The sequence below is a fragment of the Dermacentor andersoni genome, chromosome 3, assembly GCF_023375885.2.
Source record: "Dermacentor andersoni chromosome 3, qqDerAnde1_hic_scaffold, whole genome shotgun sequence".
NCBI lineage: Eukaryota > Metazoa > Arthropoda > Arachnida > Ixodida > Ixodidae > Dermacentor > Dermacentor andersoni.
In genome coordinates this window covers 41615365-41639848 of record NC_092816.1, presented here as the reverse complement: position 1 = coordinate 41639848, position 24484 = coordinate 41615365, and the positions used below count along the sequence as shown (strand labels likewise).

Below are 24484 nucleotides of genomic sequence, written 5' to 3'. Positions count from 1 at the left end.
ATATTGTATGCTGCGGTGACAGAAATCGACCTCCCATGTTGACTCGACTTCAAAATTTTGCGTAAGTACACCTGTTATGACCGATGATGACGACGACAACGATTTTAATAATGACAATCAGGCGACCTTCTTTCTCTTCGTGCGCGCATGCGTGTAAATGCGTGCGTGCGTGTATGGTGTGTTCTCCAGCGCGCATCGGCGACCGCGCACCTGCTCCTTTTCAGCCGTCGTTTCCAAGTTTGAAAGATTCGAGCTTTATTTTATCGCCATTCGGCTACGCGCTGTAACCATTTTCATGCCAGCAGAGCTATATATAGTAAGGATCGAAACCTTCGGAAAGAGCAGTGAGAACTGCACCGGCCATGACGTGTGAGGGCGCTCAGTTGTCGAGCTTGCTCCTGCTGGTCTTGGCGGCAGTCACAGGGGCGGATGAGTCAGAGAGGCTCTTTCTCTCGGCTTCAGCCTTCTCCTCCCTGGTGGTAACCGCCGCCGTACAGATATCCACGTACTTGTTCATTTCACTTAGGAACCAACACTAGGTAAGAACAACAAAAAAAAAACATTAAGGCGCCACTAGCAACCGGTCATTCCAGAAGCGCTCTAAATATATCGGGCGTGAGTAACGGAAGTCACACGTTACCGAGGCGACACCTGCTAGCCCTACACAGACAAGTCCCGTTCCCTGACTCCACAAACCTGACTAGCCGCTTTTAGATAGCGGCATCCTCGGATCTACCTAGCTCTTCAAGTACACGCACACAAGCCACTATACCACCTTGTGGTGGCCTTGCTTCTCTTCCTCGCCATAGCCCCACCAGCTGCCACCTTCCAACTCTCTCTCTCGAACCAACCCCAACTCCCGAAGGTGCCTAGCCATTATCCCAATAAGGCTTGAGAATCTAGCACCTGTCCTTTCCTCCATCGAAAACCACTTGAACACAGTAACACATTGAGCAAACGCTCCTCGCCGCTTCGAGTGTTACTCTGGCGGCGTCTCTGCTAAACGAGAAAGGAAAGAGTCATTTCGAATTGGTGGCACCGTTGGACGATAATTAAGCTAGCGCATTACATACTTGCCATTTCACCGAATATTTGCAATGTGCTAATTATTACCACGATCAACTGTCGTGAGCGAAGAGCAGACGACCACTGCACCCACACTGCGCGCTAGGAAGTGGCGGAGCGTCGGCGTTTATAAAACAACACAGATTTCGTTAGCAGAAGAAAAATTGTTGTTCTCACAAAACCCACGTGACACTGCACTTGCCCGTCTGTGAGTGGTGCAAGCTTTGTTCCCAACAAACGCCCCTCCACGAAAGCAGAGGAAAATGCTGCCCCTTTATTGTAGGTTGAAGGGACGTTCGTTTCTTGCTGAAAACCGTAAAAAAAGGAGAAATTCATTTTGCGCTTTGCACAGTTCTTAAGTTTTGTGGCCGGCCCTCTGCAACCAGCGGAAAGCCTGCCCCAAGGGCTGCTTTTCCAAGCTACCGACAGGCGGCGACACAAGTTTATGCCAGCACCGCCTTCGCATCTGCTTACTTCCTGACAGAAAAAGGCAAGTTCGCTTATCCGTGGCAAAAACCAGGTAAGTAACAGTGCCATGCGCACCATTGGACGATCCCGACCATTGAACGGGACGTTTCTGCAAAATTTCAGTAAGAACAGAGCAACGGCAAGTGCGAAATCACATTTTCCCACGATCTTATTGGGCAATTAAACGACAGTCTCTGTACCCAGCTTCCAGAATCAAACCAATAAGTGCGGTTGAATGCGCGCGATTTCCGGCGCGTAAGCTTAACAGAAGAAAAGGAGTTCGAACGGAAGGCTCACCTCTAGTGCCATTAGTACTGCAAATGGATATGGCGATAGTTGATCAGAAGCCGAAATGCGCTGTAAACATGAAACAAATACCAAATCAACATACACGAGCGCATCGGTTCAATAGCGCCTACCCAGGCGCAGCTTGAGCTTTGATAAAGCAAGAATAATAGTAAATCACTTGCCTAAAATAAAGTTAGGAGGAGACATATTACTGGCAGGACAAGTTGGCCACCGTTGCTGCAACGTCCGCCCACTTGTGGAAACAGGCAGAAATGCCATTGACCCTGGTGCTTGTCTCTCTTGGCATTCGCCCACGTATGCACAAGTGCGCTGCCTTTACAACAGTGTAACTTCAGCATTTCTTTGGCCGTAGTTTATTTTAATAGCAGTTCTGTGACGAAACGATAATTGCGAGGACAAAGGGGGCATCTTGTGCGAAGGCGCGAACGTTAGTTACAGGGACAGGAACAAAAAGACGCGAGGACGAGAGCTAGACTCTGTAATATAATTTAAACCATTAAAAATGAATTAGGGTATAAATGAGTCTTTAAGTAGTGAAGGGAGAAATTCGGGCTTGTTGTTACGACATACTGCAAGTGAAGTGCAAGTGAAAACAAGGACAGATAGAGGGCATAACACATGCGTTAATTTCAACAAATATTTCATTACAGCAATTTATTAGAACAAGAAAATTCATAGGAGAATAAAAATGGGCTGGATCGCATACGACAGACATCGTGAGCTTCTGAGTGGAAGCTTACCATTGTCATTGAAAAGGAAGGTGTACAATCAGTACATTTTTTCCAGTACTGACATATGGGGCAGAGACTTGAAGACATCAAATAAGCTTGAGAACAAGTTAAGGACCGCGCAAAGAGCGATAGAACGAAGATTGCTATGCATAACGTTAAAAGACAGAAAGAGAGTGGTTTGGATCAGAGAGCAAACGGGTATAGACGATATTCTAATTGACATCAAGAGAAAAAAAATGGAGTTGGCCAGGTCATGTAATGCGCCGGTTAGATAACCGTTGGACCATTAGGGTTACAGAATGAATACCAAGAGAAGGGAAACGCAGTCGAGGGCGGCAGAAGACTAGGTGGAGCGAAGAAATTAGGAAATTCGAGGGGGCTAGTTCGAATAGGTTGGCGCAGGACAGGGGTAATTAGAGATCACGGGGAGAGGTTTTCGTCCTGCAGTGGATATAAAGCAGGCTGATGATGATGATGATGATTATGATGATGATTAGAACAAGGGACTGTTTATTACTGTTCGTCTGCCCCTGTTTCTCCTGCTTCACTTGCACTATCACTCGCACTCTTCCACCTTAACATACATCCTTTGTAAGGGTGCAACTAACTCACACCCTTACAGTTTCTTCGGGTGTAAGGGCGCGAGGTATAAACTGATATACACCCTTATTCACTTTTAAGTATGTAAATTATTTGACAGTGTAACTGGCAACTCGACGAGGGTGAAAGATGCGTCGAAGTGCCTGATGAGCAGCTTTGCTTTCTCACCCCCTGTGTTCCGTGCTTTCACAGCACCCAATAAACTATTGTAAATGTTTATATGGGTGTAGATGACACCCAAAACCAGAATGAACACGCAAATATGTGGTAGAAAAAAAACAAGCAATAATGTAAAAATGTGAGAGCGCCATCCATGTCTGTACGCACCTGCCCGCGCGTTCAAAAACTGCACCAACGATTAGGATACTCACTAATGTGAAATTTGAGGGCAGTTCTACGTGTGTTTTCATTTCGCGGTATATTTTGGCTGGCGCGGACAATCTGTCTCGAGCGGCACGTTGCAAACTGATCCAAGTGTGGCACGACTGCCTCGCTAATCGAGAGATCGCAAGAGCCTGCGCGTGGGTGACGCACGGACGCAATTAACAGCAGCCGCCTCAGACAGACATCCGCTCATGCAGGGCTTTGTTTCCATATATGGTATCGGTGGACGCGCTCGTCGCATGCCTTATCAATGGCGTTATCAGTGCGCAGATGACACGCGCTACACTGGAGCCATCTCGTAGCGATCGATGCCGCAGAGCATGTCTTGTGCGGCACTACTTTCTCCGCCTCACCCTTTCGCCATACTCTCCTCCTCCGCTTTCCTCCTCGCGCTCTCTTCGCACTCGCCGTCTTTCATCTCTGACAGCGCTCCGCGTTCGCTTTTTCATTCTCGGCGTCCCTCGTTCACTTAAGCCGAGGGACGCCGGCGCTGAACGTAGGAACGGGTGACTAAGAGCTGCGCTGTCAAACAGCAATGCCTATTGGGCAATGCTACCGATGGCCTGTTAACACAATCTTCGTTACGTGCCCTTGGTGCAGCTTTAGTGATAATGTGGGGAGCGGCCCTTTTTATGTCTGCTAGAGGCAGAAGTGTCGCTTAAGAATTCGGCAAAACTTACAATCGCGGCAGTGGAGCTCTCCGTGATATTGGTTGCTCCGTGAAAGCCCTTTGTTTTTACTTGTCCGATACATTACACAACAAATTCACGCATCTATCAAAAAAATTATTACAGCATTAAGCAAGATATCTTCGGACTCTTTGTTGTACATACCTTATATTTCACTGATCTGCGGATCATTTGGCGCAATCACAACTATTCATTTTTTTGGATACTCATCTTGGATGGTTTCTTCGTAATTTTTGCTTCTTATAAGGGCCGTATAGCAACCTTATTATCGACAGAAACGCGTAACAATGAAACAATTTCGTAGTACTCAAAGCAAGAATATGTGTACTGTAACCTTTCAACGCAAAGTGCTTCAAGTACATTTCGAAATGAACGCAAGCACGGCTATATTAATATCCGCAGCGATATATGCGTCGATTCCGCATCCCACCTATGTCATTCAGCGCTTGTAGAAGGCAGCCGCTGTGGAAACGGCTGACAGTCTCTTCGAGGCGCATTTCTGTAGTCGAACTGGAGGTTCTGGCTTCCGAGGTTTAGTTTCGATCGAGAAATATTGTATTGGCTGACATCACAAGGGAAACCGCGAAAGAGCAAGAAAGAAGTGAGAAAACATCGTTTTAAGCGAATTCATTGTGCTTGGGCATATACTAAATAAGTCCACGGTGTTTCACTAAGAATGTACTGTAATTGCAGCTGGTTATTCCGCATTGGAGTTCCTTTTTATGACGTTTTTGCCTGTGGCTCCCAGCGCCAGAGCGATCAGAGGGGAGTCACTTCCTATTCCATTCAGAACGAGAACGTCGAAGGCTGCTAATTTCTTTGAAAATCAGTTTTGTTCGCTGTAATAAGGCATCTTTAATGTAAATCGTCACATTAAAGTGCCGAGTGTGCCGAGGGTTCCGGGTTTTCATGACGTAGTGTTACACAGGCGAAGTGGGTGTGGCCCGAATAATTTCGATCAGACCTGGAGCGCTGATGTCATAAATAGAATAGAAATAGATTGGAACATGTTTACATTATAGACGAGCCTCATGGCATACGCGACGCGAATACTTTTGCACCTTCTGAAACGTGTGCCAGTACCAGCGATTACGCCGGAATCTACACGATGAGTCATGCATAAATAGCCGACGCATTCGAACTGTGCTTGAGATTCTGACGACCGACGAATGGGCTCTCCGTCATCATTGGGCTTGGAGTGTCGCTTGAATTCTGGGGCACTAGATCACGCAATAATGGGTTAAATTTGGGACTCGGTTTTGCCACTGTCCGGTTCGTCACCGTCACTATCCAACCTGGCATCTGGTGGAGGTGCTTGAAGCCCAAATCGAAATCAACACCGACGTGAGTATACCCTGTAGGCCTCGGTGCCGTACATGTACAAAGAGAAGACTGCCTTGAGAAGGTTATGGCTTACCCTAGCCGGTCGTTGTCGAAAGCGTAAGCCAATTACTCCACGACGGATAACGAGTGTCTTGCATGCATTCCGGTTACGGCGAAATCTAAGGCGGTGCGATCGCACGGTGCAGTCGGAAACTCCAGAAGTTCAACATAACCGTGACCTACAAGTCCGTACGGAAGCGCTCCAATGCCGGCTGCCTGCGTCGTGCCCCTGTTGGGCCTCTGCCGCTAGACGAACAGGATGACGACACCTTCCTGGGGACAATAAGCGCGTACGACTTCGCCGAATAGCAACGAGGAGACGCAGACCTACAAATCATTGTTAAATATTTCGATATCAAGACCAACCTTGTCGCATTTAAAAATAAATTGTCTTCCTTTTCGTTTCAGAATGGCATCTTCGTAAAGGAGGATTTCTCACCAGTCCGCGAAAACTACGTTATCGTTGAGGCTTGTGCACTACGGCTGGAGGTATCTGCGCGGCCTTCATGATCATGTAACGGAAGGGTCCGCCAAATTCTCCCGTATTCTTGCGAGGATTCAAGAGAAGCATGATTGGCCACGCCTGAGCGACAACGTCGTCCATTACGTCAAGACATGCCGAGGCTGTAAGCGGCGCAGGAGAGCACCGAGTAGGCTGCGTAATTGCTACAGCTAATCAATTCACCTTGCTAACCATTTCAACGGATCAAGGCGGACTTCCCCATGTCAAAATCCTAGAATGCATGGATCGTCGCGACTACCCGATTACCTTACCCGTTACGCTGAAACAAACTCCCTGTACACAAAGGTAGCCCCCCTTCCGCCCTTTTTTATTTCTTCAATCGCAACTTCCATAACCTCGCTCGTTGATGCTGCTGGCAATTTCGTTTTGGGCAGGTTTTCTATCCGTAGATCCACCTGTTTCGCTACTCGTGTAAACAGACGTTTGTCGCGCTCTGCTCTGGTACCATTTGAGAAGAGAAGGTAGACACGCGTAAGCTCAATACATCGTACAAATCAAGTTGTTCAACCTTAGCCCGCCCTATTACGCTCGGAGTCTTCAGCGCAAGTCTAACGTACGGTGTTTCTAATACACGATCGTGTTCCCTTAGGGGGAATCGATCAGCTTCGTTCTTTTATTCATTTTTGATCAACTTTTCCGCGTCCTAAACAGTGCTACCGTACCGTATTCTCCTGATACTATGCGTCATCGCGAGACGGGTCTTGGAGCTCTTACCTCTTCACTATGCAGAAAGTGCTTGGCGTAAATTTCGGCAATGGTCTGCTTCTGAAATGGCATTTTTTCCGTAGTTAGACAACAGAACAGTTGGACACGTTTTGGGGCTAGTTGGATCATAGCTTTCAAAAGATCAAGCGCGAACAGAGACAGCACACTGAGAAAAAACAATGACAGGACAAGCGCCTTGTCCTGTCATTCTTGTTTCTTAGAGCGCTGCCTGTGTTGGCGCTACATCTCTTGAGAACAACACAACAGGTCGGCAATGCGTAAAGCGACGACGTGCGTAGGCGTGCAATGTTGTCTCACCGTATTGGCGTCTACGGTGACCTTAAGCGTGAAGTAGACGACGACACCCACGAGACGCACCGCAACGCCCGTGACGCATATAGTCATCCACCCCACGTTGTCCTGCGCGCACACGTGACCAGAGCTCGCGTCACACCGTGTCCCTGCTGACAGCTTGCCGACAAATGCTCCTCTGACAAGAAGCTTGCCGCAAGGCAACGCCTATAAATTTCGGTCAGCCATGTTGTTACTTTCTTTATTATTTTAAAAGGAGGAAAACTGGGAAGAGAAGCTCCTTTAGAACCAGCTGTCCCAAAATTTCAATTATACACTTCTCAGAAAAAAAAAACGTAAGGACGGAAAAACGCAAACTAGAAAAAAAAAACAAGACAGCACGCGCTAGAAGCACGAACGCAAGTGAGCACGCCAACGCATGTGCTTACGTAACAAGTGAAACATGGCACGCTGCACGCAACACCGAGATCAAACGCTGCCTCTTTAATACACAAATAGTGTAATTAAATTCAGTAATTTGGACAGTCACTAATCGTACTAGAAGGGGGCGTAGTGCGCGCACGTCTTCCGCATGTGTACATATTTGCGGCAGCAGTATTTGCTCATAAGCATGAGTGCAGAAAGGACAACGCGGTCAAGAGAAAGCAACAGCAGGGCAGACATATACTCTTACTCATAGGCAGTCCATCGTGACAAAAAAGAAAAAGAATGGGCGCTGAGAGAATACGTGACTCTGCTTATCGGGACATGATGACACTTTGCTAACGGTGAGGGGATGTTTATCAAGGTTATTTAAACGATCACGGGGGCGAACCGTCTGCTGGTCACATTGAGGGCATTCCACGATAACACGCTCCAGTGTGTTCTTTGAGAAAGCTTATTACAGCATCATCATTAGGAGTGTCAAAGGAGAAAGAAGTCTATGTGTAATGTGGGAATCTAGTCACGTGGTAGAGGTGCATATACAGGGTGGGACGGAGTTTAAAAATGTGCGAATGCCACGTAGCTGGACAGAACCAAGGTAATATTGTTTACCGTCACTAGGAGATACTCAAATATTTTTATCATTCAACCTAATTATATCGTTAGTCTTAATTACTCAATTCATAAAAAAATATAATTAGTTGAAAAGTGTCAATGAGAAAATTGTAGAGCGACATGAAATCTCCCGATACAGATTCTTGTTGCTCAATACGTGAGACATGAAAGCGCTTTTCCAAGCGTGAAACAAACCGTGAAATGCACGCGAAGTTGCTGCACGACTCGCCGCTCGAGGCACCTTGCGTGTATTCCCGGGATCCATGGTTTAAATCATGGATCTGGGACCCCGAAGAGGTGCGACGTAATGCGCCCGCAATTAATGCGTGCATTTAACACCGAGTTCTTATTTATTTATTTATTTATTTATTTATTTATTTATTTATTTATTTACTCCCCTCACTGCCAATATAGCAGAGCAGAAAGGGGGAGGGGTTACAGGCAGCACGAAGCATACATGTAGAATTTCTTCACATAAATACATCACGTGTAAGGCTTTTGCTGCTCTAATGCATCGTGATGCATGCTTCTCTATCCCGGTATACGCACCGTGCCGGCAGCGACGATCCAGGTGACGATGAACCCTACGTGTGCCGCGCTCAGGAAACAGCTGAAGCCCCAGGACATCCAAATGTACTGGCGTCCTGCGCGTACCGTGGGTTGTTGACGCGAGCTGCCTTATGCACGATCTAACAACAACAGTAGTTGAAAGAGGAAGAGGAGCTATAGCAGCAGTAAGCAGCAGCAGTAAGTAGTAGTAGTAGTAGTAGTAGTAGTAGTAGTAGTAGTAGTAGTAGTAGTAGTAGTAGTAGTAGTAGTAGTAGTATCAGCAGCAATGGTAGAGTAATAGGAGTATGAAGGAGAGCAGCAGTAAGCAGCAGCAGTATTAGAAGTAGTAGTAGTAGTAGTAGTAGTAGTAGTAGTAGTAGTAGTAGTAGTAGTAGTAGTAGTAGTAGTAGTAGTAGTAGTAGTAGTAATAGTAGTAGTAGTAGTAGTAGTAGTAGTAATAGTAGCAATGGTAGTAGTAATAGTAGTAGCATTGGTAATATTAGTATGTGTGAGGAACAGGACGAGCAGCCCCAGCAGTAGCAGTAACAGTACAGCGGCGGCGTCGGCTGTGCGCTTACTATTCGCCTCGCACTCCATCGCCGCATTGCACATGAACCCCGTCTGCACAGCCAGGACCACGAGCATGACCACCTACGAAGCCGAAGGAGATGCTGCATGATCTGCCACGACATGCGCCCGTGTCGTACCAGCGAAGAACAGAGCAATCGACGGGCTACAGTGACTATTTGATTGCCTTAACTCAATTATAAGGCGAGCAGCAGTTATGCAGAGCCCCATGGCGTTCTCCAACCACTATAGGTCAAATGACGAGCGTCGTCTTGCAACAAGTACTTATGTAAGACGGAGGCTACGTCACGCATATTAACGAGGCGGTATGCGTTAACGCTCAGCTAAAACTGTCTCGTATCCCGACTGCAGCGCACGCCTCGCAGGCGACGCGCTTCGGCGCTGGCAGCACGGAGTGTCGTAATTTCAATTCTGGGGTTCCACGCGCCAAAAACAACGATTTCATTATGACGCATGGTGTAATGGGGACTACGGATATATTTTGATGACCGGGAGATCTTTAACGTGCCTCCAATGCACGGCACACGGGCGTTTCTTGTATTTCGCCTACGTCGAGATGCGGCCGCCGCGGCTGGGATTTCATCCCGCGACCTCGTGGTTCTAGGAGCGCAACACAAGTGTGTCGCCATATTGCTTCAATGCTAATGGTACTAACGTCGATACTGATCGTGAGACGGGTTCTGCTGGTATTCTGGTGGAAAATTTTATCGGCAACACCTCGCCCCCCCACCCAGTTTTCTCTTTTCTTTTTCTCCCTAAGGGCTCCGCTGACGCGATGAGATGCAGCCAAGGGTTGAGCGACGTTCGTGCACCTGCGGTGGCTTCGTTTCTTTCAACAATCGCCTGGACGCGCTACTTATCAGTAAAAGCACGTTAATGAGTCACCCTGGTTCTTACCGCGTACGCGACGCCCATTCTCCTAGCAGAGTTCCTCGTAGACGCCGTGCAGCATTTCATGACGGAAGGCAGCCGTTCCTCTTCCTCTTCGTCTTCTGCTTTTATATGTTCTATACCCACGCTCGAAATCAACTACTCGCGGAGCAGAGTAGTTGATTTCAAAGCTATGGTAGCTATGGAGTAGTGAGTAGTTCAAAGCTATGGGGCGTCAGACCGGGGCTGGGCAATTATTTTAATGTGATTAGCATTCTGTGCCTACTTCAGGCATTTTGAGTCTGCCTGCTTATCTATCTATCTATCTATCTATCTATCTATCTATCTATCTATCTATCTATCTATCTATCTATCTATCTATCTATCTATCTATCTATCTATCTATCTATCTATCTATCTATCTATCTATCTATCTATCTATCTATCTATCTGTTTTCGCACATACTTCGAACACTGGTAATCCATGGTCGAATGGGTAGTGCATCAGGCTGCTGCGCTGAGGGAACAGCACTCGAAACCAACCATCGTGCCAACTAGGGTCAATGGATATGTGGCAGTGCGTTCATGTCTACCGCCGTGAAACTTATCTTTTTCACGCCGACATGGGTCCCTATAAGTGCGTGGCTCGGTAGATGAATCATTAGATGAAATGGTTCAATGAAACTCCTTGACGCCGACTTAGAACAGTGGATATGTGCCGTTCGATATGTGCCACTCAAGAATGAATGTCTTTGACGTCAACTTTGGTAACTAGGCAATCTGCCACTGGGAATCTGTCGCTCCACATTGACGAAAAAACACCCCTTAAATTTATCACGTGCTCAGCAAAATTGAACCCACGCCTCATGGGCACCTTAAGAACAGGAACGCGAGGCTTTAGAAGGCTGCACCATAAATGCAATGAGCATGTTCCGCTGCCCAATGAACCTCTGGTCATCTTGGGCCGTTGAGCCTCTTTTTGCGCGGCAAGCGAGGAATCAATCCTCCTTTTTCGCAGACACAGGCGTGGCGCGCAACTGGTCTCGGGATCGGCGCGCCGACTTCTCGGCAATGTCTCTGGATGACGCGGCGTTTTCAGAAAGGAGCACCAGAGACCAGCCTGGTAGCCGCATGGCGCGTACTTTTTTTTTTCTTTTTTTATTGCGATAAAGACTTGCCCTTAAGGCATAATTCTGGGTGCGTATATGTGTATTATATGTGTGCTGTGAGGCCTGTGTTGTGTATGAATTGAAGCAGTGTTTTGTGGAATCTTCTGTCATGTATCCAGCGGTCATAGCTGGTTGTCACACTGTAGCGGAGGCCGGCTTGCAGTAGGAGACGCAAGCGTTCCGATTGTAAACCCGTACATGTCAATATTAAGTGGTATGCATCTGCTTCCACCACAGGAACGGAGCAGTATGGACACGTAGCACCCAGTGGTAAATGCGACCAGTTGCACCTTGAGATAACAGCCGGTGTAAGGTGTATGGCGCGTATCTCAGCGTTCGCTATAACCGGCGCGACACGTATGTCGGAGGCCACTTGCAGGCTTCGCGGTGGGGCGCTAGATGGCGCCAAGTGTTCTTAGGGAAGCGCGAGAAAGTAGTCCCGCTGCCGTACCGACTCAAACTACATAACTAATTTCGACGGAAGCAATACGTTGTGTCGCTATATTTATCCAATGCTAGACGCATTGCCATCGACAGTCATCGTGGGATGGGTTCTGTTGCATTTGATTGCGATAACAATTATATAGTGTAGGAGCCGGCGATAGTGGCCTCAGCGTCTGGCGTCGCACAGAGGGTCGCTCTCTAGCCTACGCCACCGGAGCGTTTCGTAACGGGTAGCTGGCCCACGTTAGTCACACGAGGCTAAACGGGCTCACGCCGTCGTCCGGTTTACTTGACGAGGGTTGTTTCTTTAGTGATAAGTACGAGGTTGAGAGGATGAGGAGCGGAACAGGGGGCTTATTTACATGGGAAAGTCATACCTATTTACATAGAACAAGCGGTACACGTACTGACTGGAGCAGGAAGCGCAGTACATCGTTCTCGTAACATGATCTAAGCATATGAGCAGACTACGTCTCTCCGGCGAGCACACAAGCGCACTAACACACTCCAGCACGCCAGAGCACACCAACACACCGTACATTAAAGGTGTCCGCTTTTAATCCCTCTGTTCTTCCTAGATCCCTAGGCCAGGGAAATCCGCGACAACACCATATCCCAATCGGAGGGCTCGTAATCGCCGTCAGGGCGAGAGCGCGCACAATCTCTCCGGCACCTTTGCTCACGAAATGCTCTTAGACAGGGGCGTCACTTTTTCATTTCCGCGTCTTGGCTCCTGACTCAGCAATTAGCTGCGTACTTTCGGACGGCTAGCAGCGGCCGCAATGAAACGGCGCACATCGTACTTCCCACGAGTTCCTAGCATCGTCGCTGGAGACCAAGTGCCGTCCAAAAAACCCGTCAAACGTATCTCGCCTTGGTGTCGGCGTTGGTCTGCCCGAAGCGACGTTTTGTGAGCTTCAGGAAGCGATTCGCCGCTGTAGGGCAGGAGACGCTGGAAGGTCGCTTTCCCCGGTTAGCCGATCGTAACAATTAACACTCCAGGCGCATTTCTGCCGTCGTCGTCGCCGTGACGTTCCGTATAAAGTACAAGGGAGGTAACACCGTCGCCGCGCACGGTGTGTTGTATGTGTGAGCGAAAGCGTGCGAGGGTGAACCGACGACGGCGGCTCAATCTGGAGGTTCTGCGCAAGTCGTACCTTACGAATTTTGTGACACCGTTCATTTTGAGCAATTCAATTAGTTCAATAACCTACTTGTGCTAGGCGGACAGCCTACAAGAATGAGAACGGAACTCCAACGTACGGCAACTGGAAAATGGCTTTGTCTACGAGTTCGCGCGAAACAATTGTTTTCTCGTATATCCGTATTACAGTCCAAAGCTATCATGTTCGCGTCTAGTGTGCAAGTTATACATTACGCAGTTTCTGAAGCAATTTACTTTTAAACATTAGCTTAACAAGTCACTTGCCTTTTGCGGACGTCCTAGAAGAATGACGATATATGCCGCCCTTCCACACCGTTGCTAGTCTAACCTCCGCAAAAGCTTAGTTGTACGTCCATTGACACCGGGCGGAACGGACGCGTTTTTTTTTTATGCATCAAATGTTTACAAGACGCCCCATATTGATTAAGATGTCGTGAGTTGCGGCGTATCGACGTGGACGGCTCGCACGTACAACAAAATTTAATTATTTAAATTTATTTTAAGCAACCTTCGGTATTGATATTGTATGCTGTGGTGACAGAAATCAATCTCCCATAGGTTCTCGACTTCAACATTTTCAGTAAGGACACCTGTTATGACCGATGACGACGACGATTACGATTTTAATAATCACGATCAGGCAACTTTCTTTGTGTGCGTGTGCGTGCGTGCGTGCGTGCGCGCGCGTGTGTGCGTGTGCATTTTAAGCCGTCGTTGTCCAGTTTGAAAGATTCGAGCTTTATTTTATTGCCATTCGGCTATGATGTGTAACCGTTTTCATGCCAGTAGAACTATATATAATAAAGTTTGGAGCCGTGTCTGACGTGTCAGGGCGCTCAGTTGTCGAGCTTGCTCCTGCTGGTCTTGGCGACAGCCACAGAGACGGGTCAGTGAGAGAGGCTCTTTCTCTCGGCTTCAGCCGCGTTCTCCCTGGCGGCAACCGCCGCCGTACAGATATCCACGTACTTCTTCATTTCACTTAGGAACCAACACTGGGTAAGAACAAAAACAAAAAACAAAAAAAGACATCAACAAAAGTGTCACTGGCAACCGGTCGTTCCAGAAGCACTCTATGCTTATCGGGCGTGGGTAACCGAAGTCAGACGTTCCTCAGGCGACTCCTACTAGTCCTACACCGAATATTCGGGTTCCTTGACTCCTAAAACCTGCATAGCAGCTTTTAGAACTGCTCCGTGAACCTCAGCGGCATCCTCGGATCTACCTAGCTCTTCAAGTGCACGCACACAAGCCACTATACCACCTTGTGGAGGCCGTGCTTTTCTCTTTCTCGGCATAGCCCTACCATATGCAACCTCTCAACTCTCTCTCTCGAACCATGTCCCCACCTTCCGAAGGTGCCAAGCCGTTATCCCAATAAGGCTGCAGAATCTAGCACCTCTCCTTTCCTCCATCGAAAACCACTTGAACACAGTAACACATTGAGCAAACGCTCCTCGCCGCTTCGAGTGTTACTCTGGCGGCGTCTCTGCTAAACGAGAAAGGAAAGAGTCATTTCGAATTGGTGGCAGCGTTGAACGATAATTAAGCTAGCGCATTACATACTTGCTATTTCACCGAATATTTGCAATGTGCTAATTATTACCACGATCAACTGTCGTGAGCGAAGAGCAGACGACCACTGCACCCACACTGCGCGCTAGGAAGTGGCGGAGCGTCGGCGTTTATAAAACAACACAGATTTCGCTTGCAAAAGAAGAATCGTTGTTCTCACAAAACCAACGTGATACTGCACTCGCCCGTTTGTGAGTGGTGCAAGCTTTGTTCCCAACAAACGCACCTCCACGAAAGCGGAGGAAAATGCTGCCCGTTTATTGTAGGTTGAAGGGACGTTCGTTTCTTGCTGAAAACCGTAAAAAAAGGAGAAATTCATTTTGCGCTTTGCACAGTTCTTAAGTTTTGTGGCCGGCCCTCTGCAACCAGCGGAAACCCTGCCGCAAGGGCTGCTTTTCCCAGCTACCGAAAGGCGGCGACACAAGTTTATGCCAGCGCCGCTTTCGCATCTGCTTATTCCTGACAGAAAAAGGCAAGTTGGCTTATCCGACGTAAAAACCAGGTAAGTAACAGTGCCATGCGCACCATAGGAGTATCCTGACCATTGAACGGGACGTTTCTGCAAAATTTCAGTAAGAACAGAGCAACGGCAAGTGCGAAATCACATTTTCCCACGATATTATTGGGCTATTAAACGACAGTCTCTGTACTCAGCTTCCAGAATCAAACCAATAAGTGCGGTTGAATGCGCGCGATTTTCGGCGCGTAAGCTTAACAGAAGAAAAGGAGTTCGAACGGAAGGCTCACCTCTAGTGCCATTAGTACTAGAAATGGATATACCGGTAGTTGATGAGAAGCCGAAATGTGCTGTAAACATGAAACAAACACGAAATCAACATACATACGCCGAGCGACGCCAGCGCTCAACGCACGTACGGGCGACTAAGAGCTGCGCTGTCAAACAGCAATGCCTATCTACCGATGGCCTCTTAACACAATCTTCGTCACCTGCCCTTGGTGCAGCTTCAGTGATAATGTGGGGAGCGGCCCTTTTTATGTCTGCTGGCGGCAGAAGTGTCGCTTAAGAATTCGGAAACACCTACAATCGCGGCAGTGCAGCTCCCCGTGATATTGGTTGCTTTGTGAAGGCCCTTTGTTTTTACTTGTCCGATACATTACGTAACTAATTCACGCATCAAGCAAAAAAAAATTATTACAGCTTTAAGCAAAATATCTTCGCACTCTTTGTTGTACATTCCTTATATTTCACTGATCTGCGGATCATTTGGCGCAATAACAACTATTCACTTATTTGGATATCCATCTTGGATGGTTTCTGCGTAATTTTTGCTTCTTATGGAGCCGTATAGCAACCTTATTGTCGACAGAAACTCCTAACGCTGAACCAATTTCGTAGTTCTCAAAGCAAGAATATGTGTACTATAACCTTTCAACGCAAAAGTAGTTCAAGTACATTTCGAAATGAACGCAAGCACTGCTATCTTAATGTCCGCAGCGATATAGGCGTCGATTCAGCATCCCACCTACTACGTCATTCAGCGCCTGCAGATGGCAGCCGCTGTGGAAACGGCTGACAGTCTCTGCGAGGCGCATTTCTGTGTTCGAACTGGAGGTTTTGGCTTCCGAGGTTTAGTTTCGATTGAGAAATATTGTATTTGCTGACATCACAAGGCAAACTGCGAAAGAGCAAGACAGAAGTGAGCAAACACCGTTTTACGCAACTTCATTGGCTTGGGCATAGGCTAAATAAGTCCACGGTGTTTCACTAAGAATGTACTGTAATTGCAGCTGGTTATTCCGCATTGGAGTTCCTTTTTATTACGTTTTTGCCGGTGGCTCCCAGTAACCAGCGCCAGAGCCATCAGCGGGGAGTCATTTCCTATTCCATTCAGAACGAGAACGCCAAAGGCTGCTAACTTCCTTGAAAATCATTTTTGTTCGGTGTAATAAGGCATTTTTAATGCGAAATCGTCACATTAAAGTGCCGAGTGTGCCGAGTGTTCCGGGTTTTCATGACGTAGTGTTACACAGGCGAAGTGGGAGTGACCCGAATAATTTCGATCAAACATGGAGCGCTAATGTCGTAAATAGAATAGAAAGATTAAAACATGTTTACATTATAGACGAGCCTCATGGCATACGCGACGCGAATACTTTTGCACCAGCACCAGCGATTTCGCCGGAATGTACACGGTGAGTCATGCATAAATAGCCGACGCCTTCGACCTGTGCTTGAGATTCTGACGAACGACGAATGGGCTCGCCGCCATCATTGTGCTTGGAGTGTCGCTTGAATTCCGTGGCACTAGTTCATCCAATAAAGGGTTAAATTTCTGACTCGGTTTTGCCACTGTCCGGTTTGTCACCGTCACTATGCAACCTGGCATCTGGTGGAGGTGCTTGAAGCCCAAATCGAAATCAACACCGACGTGAGTATACCCTGTAGGTCTCGGCGCCGTACTTGTAGAAAGAGAAGACTGCCTTGAGAAGGTTATGGCTTACCCTGGCCGGTCGTTGTCGAAAGCGTAAGCCAAATACTCCACGACAGAAAATGAGTGTCTTGCATGAATTCCGGTTAAGGTGTAATCTAAGGGGGTGCCTCGCACGGTGGAGTCGGAAACTCCAGAAGTTCAACATAACCGTGATCTAAAAGTCCGTACGGAAGGGTCCCGATGCCGGCTGCCTGTGTCGTGCCCCTGTTGAGCCTCTGCCGCTAGACAAACAGGATGACGACATCTTCCTGGGGATAATAAGCGCATACGACTTCGCCGAATAGCAACGAGCAGACACAGACCTACGAATCATTATTAAGTAGTTCGATATCAAGACCAACTTTGTCGCATTGTCTTCGCTTTCATTTCAGAATGACATCTTCGTAATGGAGGATTTCTCACCAGTCCGCGAAAACTACGTTATCGTTGAGCCTTGTGCACTACGGCCGGATGTATCTGCGCGGCCTTCATGATCATGTAACGGAAGGGTCCGCCGAATTCTCCCGTACTCTTACGAGGATTCAAGAGAAGCATGACTGGCCCCGCCTGAGCGACAGCGTCGCCCATTCCGTCAAGACTTGCCGAGGCTGTAAGCGGCGCGGGACAGCACCGAGCAGGCCAGCGGAATTGCTACAGCTAATCAATTCGCCTTGCTAACCGTTTCAACGGATCAAGTTGGACTTTCCGATGTCAAAATCGGGGAAGAGAATGTAGACACGTGTAAGCTCAATACATTGTACAAATCATGTTGGGCAACCTTAGTCGCCCTATTATGCCCGATGACTTCAGCGCAAGTTTAACGTACGGCGTTTTTAACACACGACCGTGTTCCCTTAGGGGGAATCGATCAGCTCCGCTCTTTTATTCATTCTTTATCCAACTTTTCCGTGTCCTAAACAGTGCTACCGTACCGTATTCTCCTGATACTATGCGCCATTGCGAGACGGGTCTTGGAGCTCTTACCTCTTCACCATGCAAAACGTACAGGGCGTAAATTTCGGCAATGGTCGGCTTCTGAAATGGAATTTTTTCGGTAGTTAGACAGTACAACAGTAGAACACGTTGTGGGGCTAGTTGGTTCATGGCTTTCAAAAGGTGAAGCGCGAACAGAGACAGCACACTGAGAAAAAAACAATCACAGGACAAGCGTCTTGTCCTGTCATTCTTCTTTCTTAGAGCGCTGCCTGTGTTGGCGCTTCATCTTTTGAAAACAACATAACAGTTCCGCAAAGCGTAAAGCGACGACGTGCGTAGGCCTGCAATGTTGTCTCACCGTATTGGCGTCTACGATGACGTTAATCGTGAAGTAGACGACGACACCCACGAGACGAACCGCAACGCCCATGACGCATATAGTCATCCACCGCACGTTGTTCTGCGCGCACACGGGACCAGGGCTCGCGTTACACTGTGTCCCTGCTGACAGCTTGCCGACAAATGCTCCTCTGACAAGAACCGTGCCGTAAGGCAACGCCTATAGATTTCTGTCGGCTTCGTCGTTGCTTTCTTTTATTTTAAAATGAGAAAAAATGGGACCAGAGGCTCCTTTAGGACCAGCTATCCCAAAATTTCAAATATGCACTTCTCAGAAAAAAATAATACAGACGGTAAAGAACGCGAACTAGCAAAAACGAAACAGCACGCGGTAGAAACACGAACGCAAGTCGGCAGGCCAACGCATGTGCTTACGTATAACAAGTGAAACATGGCACGCCACGCTGCACGCAACACCGAGATCAAACGCTGCCTTTTAAAACAGAAATACTGTAATTAAATCCAGTAATTGGGACAGTAACTAATTACACTAGAAGGGGGCGTAGTGCACGAAAGTGTTTCGCATGTGTACATATTTGCAGCATCCGTGTTTGCTCATAAGCATGACTGCAGAAAGGACAATGCGGTCAAGAGAAAGCAACAGCAGGGCAGACATATACTGATACTCATAGGCAGTCCATCGTGACAAAAAAAAAATACAGCGGGCGTTGAGAGTACATGTATATGGATCTGCTTATCGGGGCATGACGACACTTCGCTACCTGTGAGGGGACGTTTGTCAAGGTTGTTTAAACGATCACGGGGGCGAACCATCTCCTGGTCACTTTGAGGGCATTCTACGATAATACGCTCCACTGTGTTTTATGAGAAAAGTTATTATAGACTAAGCATTACGAGTGTCTGTAGTGTGGGAATCTAGTCACGTGGTACAGGTGCATACACAGGGTGGGACAGAGTTTAAATATATGCGAATGCCACGTAGCTGGACAGAACCAGGGTTATGTTGTTTACCGTCGCTTAGAGGTACTCAAATTATTTTTTTTTTCATTCAGCCTAATTAGAGGATAAGTCTTATTTGATTTATCAACTCACCAAAATTATAATTGGATGAAGAGCGTCGATGAGAAAATTGTAGAGCGACATGAAAAAACTCCCGATACAGCTTTCTGTTCCTCGATACGTGCTACATAAAAGTGTTTTTCTGAGCGTGAAAGAAACCCGCGAATGCACGCAAAATTGCTGCGCGACTGGCCGCTCGAGGCACTTGGCGTGTGTTTCCGGGATTCTTTCACACTCCGAAAGACACTTTCATATAGCACGTATTGAGCAACAGAAAGCTGTATCGGGAGTTTTTCATGTCGTTCTACAATTTTGTCATTGACACGTTCAATCTAATTATAATTTGAGGAGTTGAATAATTAACACTAATTGCCTAATTAGGCGGAATGAAGAAAAAATTGCGCATGGCCAAGCGACGGGAAACAACACTTTTGTTCTGTCCAGCTAGGTGGCATTTGCATATTTTTAAGCTCTGACTAAACTTAGCTCGAACACCCTACATATAATATAGCCGGTCAAGGAAGCAAGAGTTCAGGATCGCAAGTCAGCCTCTAGAGTCTGTGAAGGAGTACGTTTAGCTAGGTCAATTAATCACAGGGAATCCTAATCATGAGAAGGAAATCCATAGAAGAATAAAAATGGGTTGAATCGCATTCGGCAGACTTTGTCAGCTCCTGAGTGGAAGCTTACCATTATCATTGAAAAGGAAGGTGTACAATCAGTGCATTTTACCGGTGCTGACATATGGGGTAGAGACTTGGAAACTGACAAGGAAACTTGAGAACAAGTTATGGACCGCGCAAAGAGCGATAGAACGAAGAATGCTAGGCATAGCGATAAGAGACGGAAAGAGAGCGGTTTGGATCAGAGAGCAAACGGGTATAGCCGATATTCTAATTGACATTAAGGGAAAAAAAACAGAGCTGGGCAGGTCATGTAATGCCCAGGTTAGATAACCGTTGGACCATTAGGGTTACAGAACGGGTACCAAGAGAAAGGAAACGAAGTCGAGGACGGCAGAAGACTAAGTGAGGCAACGAAATTAGGAAATTCGCGGGCACTAGTTGGCATCGGTTGGCGCAGGACAGGGGTATTTGGAGATCGCAGGGGGAGGCCTTCGTCCTGCAGTGGTCATAAAATTGGCTGATGATTTTATATATATATTCACTTGTTCAGCGTAGGCATCGCGCTGGCCCTGGAGCCACACTTTCATAGAATAGAATGCTATGACCTGCGTTGTTTTTGCGCGTTGTTTTGCACTTCTGACGTTTTGGCTAGTGACCACAACAATGATACAAGTATAGCGGCGTAAAATGGCGATAGCAGACTGAATATATATATATATATATATATATATATATATATATATATATATATATATATATATATATATATATATATATATATATATATATATTGGTCGAATGTGTCACATATAAATAAAACATGTAGACACTGCGCAAACTCAGGCAGGTGAACAGTCAACGGCCATGATCAAAAAGGCAACAAATGGTTAGGACACGCACTATACTGTGTTGCCCTTGTTGGCACGACAAGCAGCAGCCCAACGCTGTGCATGTGCGTGCGTGCGTGCGTACGTGCAAGTTTTATATGTGACGGTGGTCTGTTCTGGACCACCGTAGTTGCATTTGGCTCCTCGAAGAGTAGGGTCCTGCATTGAGTGAGGTCGTGAACAGCACTTTGCAGTTTGGTGAACGCGGTTTAAACCATGGATTTGGGACCTCAAAGAGGTGGGACGTAATGCTCACGCATTAGATGCTCGCATTTACCGCTAAATCACCACTGAGTTCGTATTTATTTGTTTATTCCCCTCACTGCCAAAATAGCAGAGCAGAAAGGGGGAGGGGTCACAGGCAGCACGAAGCGTACATGCAGAATTTCTTCACATCAATACATCACGTGTAAGGCTTTTGTTGCTCTAATGCATCGTAATTCATGCTTCTCTATCCCCGTATACGCACCGTGCCGGCAGCGACGATCCAGGTGACAATGAACCCTACGTGTGCCGCGCTCAGGAAACAGCTGAAGCCCCAGGACATCCAAACGTACTGGCGTCCTGCGCGTACCGTGGGTTGTTGACGCGAGCTGCCACCCTTATGCACGAACTACTACGACACCAGTATAGTTAGAGGAGGGGGAGGAGCCGCAGCAGTAGCAGCAGCAGCAGCAGCAGCAGTAGTAGTAGAAGTAGTAGTAGTAGTAGTAGTAGTAGTAGTAGTAGTAGTAGTAGTAGTAGCAATGGTAGTAGTAGTAGTAGTAGTAGTAGTAGTAATAGTAGTAGTAGCAATGATAGTAGTAGTAGTACTAGTGTGAGGAAGAGGAGGAGCAGCCGCAGCGGTAGCAGTAACAAAATAGCGGCGGCGGCTGTGCGCTTACTATTCGCCTCGCACTCCATCGCCGCATTGCACATGAACCCCGTCTGCACAGCCAGGACCACGAGCATCACCACCTACGAAGCCGAAAGAGATGCTGCATGATCTGCCACGACATGCACCCGTGTCGTACCAGCGAAGAACAGAGCAACTGACGGGCTCCAGTGATTATTTGATTGCCTTAGCTCAATTATACGGCGAGCAGCAGTTATGCAGAAGCCCATGGCGCTCTCCAACTACTAGGTCAAATGACGAGAGTCGTCTTCCAACAAGTACTTATGCAAGACGGATACTATGCCACACATATTAGCGAAGCGGTATGCGTTAACGCTCTGCTAAAACTGTCTTGTATACCGACTGCAGCGCTTGCCTCACAGGTGACGAGCTTCGGCGTCGGCGGCACGGAGTGTCGCAATTTCAATGCTGGTGTTCCACGCGCCAAAAACAATGATTTCATTATGACGCATGGTGTAGCTGGGGCCTACAGATAGAATTTGATGACTGGGAGATCCTTAACGTGCCTCCAATGCACGGCACACGGGCGGTTTTTGTATTTCGCCCACATTGAGATACGGCCGTCGCGGCCGGGTTTGACCCCGCAACCTCGTGCTTATAGGAGCGCAACACAAGTATGTCGCCATATTGCTTCAATGCGAATCGTACTAACGTCGACACTGATCGTGAGACGGGTTCTGCTGAAATTAAGGTGGGAAACTTATTCGGCAACACCTCGCCCCCCCCCCCCCCCCGACCAGGGTTTCTTCTTTCTATTTCTTTTTTCTTTTTTTTTCTCTAGGGGCTTCGCTGACAAATTCAGATGCAGTCAAGGGTTGAGCGATGTTCGTACACCTGCAGTGGATTCGTTTCTTTCAACGATGGCCTGGATGCGCGACTTACCAGTAAAAGCACGTTAATGAATCATCCTGGTTCTTACCGCGTACGCGACGCCCATTCTCCTAGCACAGTTTCTGGTAGACGCCGTGCAGCATTCCATGACGGAAGACAGCTGTTCCTCTTCGTCTTCTTCTGCTTCTATATCTTCTATACTCACGCTGGAAATCAGCTACTCGCGGAGCGCAGCTAAAGTTAAGGGGCGCTAGTCCGGCCCTGGGTAATTATTTTAATGCGATTAGCATTCTTTGCCTACTCCAGGCATTTTGAGCCTGCCTGCTTTTCTATCTATCTATCTATCTATCTATCTATCTATCTATCTATCTATCTATCTATCTATCTATCTATCTATCTATCTATCTATCTATCTATCTATCTATCTATCTATCTATCTATCTATCTATCTATCTATCTATCTATCTATCTATCTATCTATCTATCTATCTATCTATCTATCTATCTATCTATCTATCTATCTATCTATCTATCTATCTATCTATCTATCTATCTATCTATCTATCTATCTATCTATCTATCTATCTATCTATCTATCTATCTATCTATCTATCTATCTATCTATCTATCTATCTATCTATCTATCTATCTATCTATCTATCTATCTATCTATCTATCTATCTATCTATCTATCTATCTATCTTGCCACTTACGGCGAGCCAGTGTTCGTCGGTGAATTATTTTCTTTGACCACTTTCTTTTCTTTTTTTTCTGTCAAAGCAGGGCTGCACGATTTCCCTTCTGTCTATTCTTTTAATGCTTCTTTACCTTTATTATTGCACCTCGTTTATCTTTAATTTAAGTGTATCGCCCGCTTCTTTGGCAATCTTTCGTTGTGAGTACGTGCCATAGCCTGGGCATCATTATCATGAAGGGAGTGAGTGAATGAATAAACTTTTATTGGCTCCAGCAAAACGCGATAAAACGCGCACCGGGCTAATCCCACGAGCGGAGTGACACATCTAATCTGCCGGCCCGATCGCGGGCGCACTGGACGACCAGGATTTGTCCTCAAAGACAGGATTTCGCAGGAACGCGTTCCACTCTTCCTTGGTGAACTTCGGGCCCAGCGGTACGCACTCAAAGAGCATTTGAGGCCAAGTAGCAACCTCACCACAGGCCACGCAAGAACAATTCGGATAAATCTCGGGATATATGCTGTTAAGGGACGCCGGATTTGGGTAGGAGTTCGTTTGCGAGAGTCTGAACGTAACCACCTGCGGCCTGCTTAGCTTGGAGTGAGGCGGCGGGAAAACCCTTCTTTCTAAGTAAAAGAATTTAATAAGTTCACTCTCCATGATAGGAGCGTCTCTGTGTCCGGGGAGAGAGTCGCCCGATCCGAGGGCAGCGCAGTCAGTAAAGCCACGCGCAGCCTCGTGGGCAGACTCGTTGAGGTTCAGAGGAACCCGTTCAATCGCCCCGATGTGGGCAGGGAACCAAAGGATGGAGTGTCTGGAGGTGTCGCCGTGTTTGGCGCCTGTCAGAATTTGAAGTACCTGCCGGACTACCCGTCCTTTCCGGAATTCCCTTAAGGCCACTTTCGAATCGCTATAGACCCTTTCTCACCGACCGTCTTGCATGGCGAGTGCAATGGCCAGTTGTTCGGCCCCCTAGGGGTTCTTCGTCCGGACGGAAGCACAGTTGATGACTTTGCCCAGCGCGTCCACGACGGAAACCGCAAGAGCATTGCCGTCTCGGTATGCAGCTGTGTCCACGAAGCTTGCTTCGATCTTGTCCTTGCTTATTTGCTTCGGTATATTCAATGCTCTTGCCTCGCGCATACCTGCGTTGTGAACGTAATAAACGTTGAGGGGCAAAGGGCGACCACGACCTT

General features: G+C 47.3%; 2 protein-coding genes across 2 annotated transcripts; both read right to left on the bottom strand.

Annotated features, from left to right (window-relative positions):
- Positions 1-232: 232 nt before the first annotated feature.
- LOC126517092 (uncharacterized) lies at positions 233-10305 on the bottom strand. The gene is made up of 7 exons (XM_055077504.1): positions 10242-10305; positions 9335-9407; positions 8757-8851; positions 7176-7277; positions 6867-6917; positions 1831-1890; positions 233-535 (listed from the first exon to the last, which is right to left on the bottom strand). Exons 1-7 carry the CDS (start codon positions 10299-10301, stop codon positions 380-382), a joined length of 597 nt encoding a protein of 198 aa, XP_054933479.1. The 5' UTR covers positions 10302-10305; the 3' UTR covers positions 233-379.
- A 3574-nt stretch (positions 10306-13879) lies between these two features.
- LOC126517103 (uncharacterized) lies at positions 13880-23003 on the bottom strand. Its single transcript, XM_055078260.2, has 7 exons — positions 22679-23003; positions 21749-21821; positions 21334-21428; positions 18291-18392; positions 17981-18031; positions 15312-15371; positions 13880-13984 (listed from the first exon to the last, which is right to left on the bottom strand). Exons 1-7 carry the CDS (start codon positions 22736-22738, stop codon positions 13880-13882), a joined length of 546 nt encoding a protein of 181 aa, XP_054934235.2. The 5' UTR covers positions 22739-23003.
- Positions 23004-24484: the final 1481 nt, after the last annotated feature.

Excerpts from the sequence above, each read along its gene's own strand:
- LOC126517103 (XM_055078260.2), bottom strand. The coding sequence starts at position 22,738 with ATGGAATGCTGCACGGCGTCTACCAGAAACTGTGCTAGGAGAATGGGC. Across the intron at positions 21,822-22,678 it reads GAATGGGCGTCGCGTACGCG|GTGGTGATGCTCGTGGTCCT; the intron begins GTAAGAACCAGG and ends TCGGCTTCGTAG. Across the intron at positions 13,985-15,311 it reads TAGTACTAATGGCACTAGAG|TGTTGGTTCCTAAGTGAAAT; the intron begins GTGAGCCTTCCG and ends GTTCTTACCCAG.
- LOC126517092 (XM_055077504.1), bottom strand. The coding sequence starts at position 10,301 with ATGAAATGCTGCACGGCGTCTACGAGGAACTCTGCTAGGAGAATGGGC. Across the intron at positions 9,408-10,241 it reads GAATGGGCGTCGCGTACGCG|GTGGTCATGCTCGTGGTCCT; the intron begins GTAAGAACCAGG and ends TCGGCTTCGTAG. Across the intron at positions 1,891-6,866 it reads ACTTTCTGCATAGTGAAGAG|CGCATTTCGGCTTCTGATCA; the intron begins GTAAGAGCTCCA and ends TCATGTTTACAG.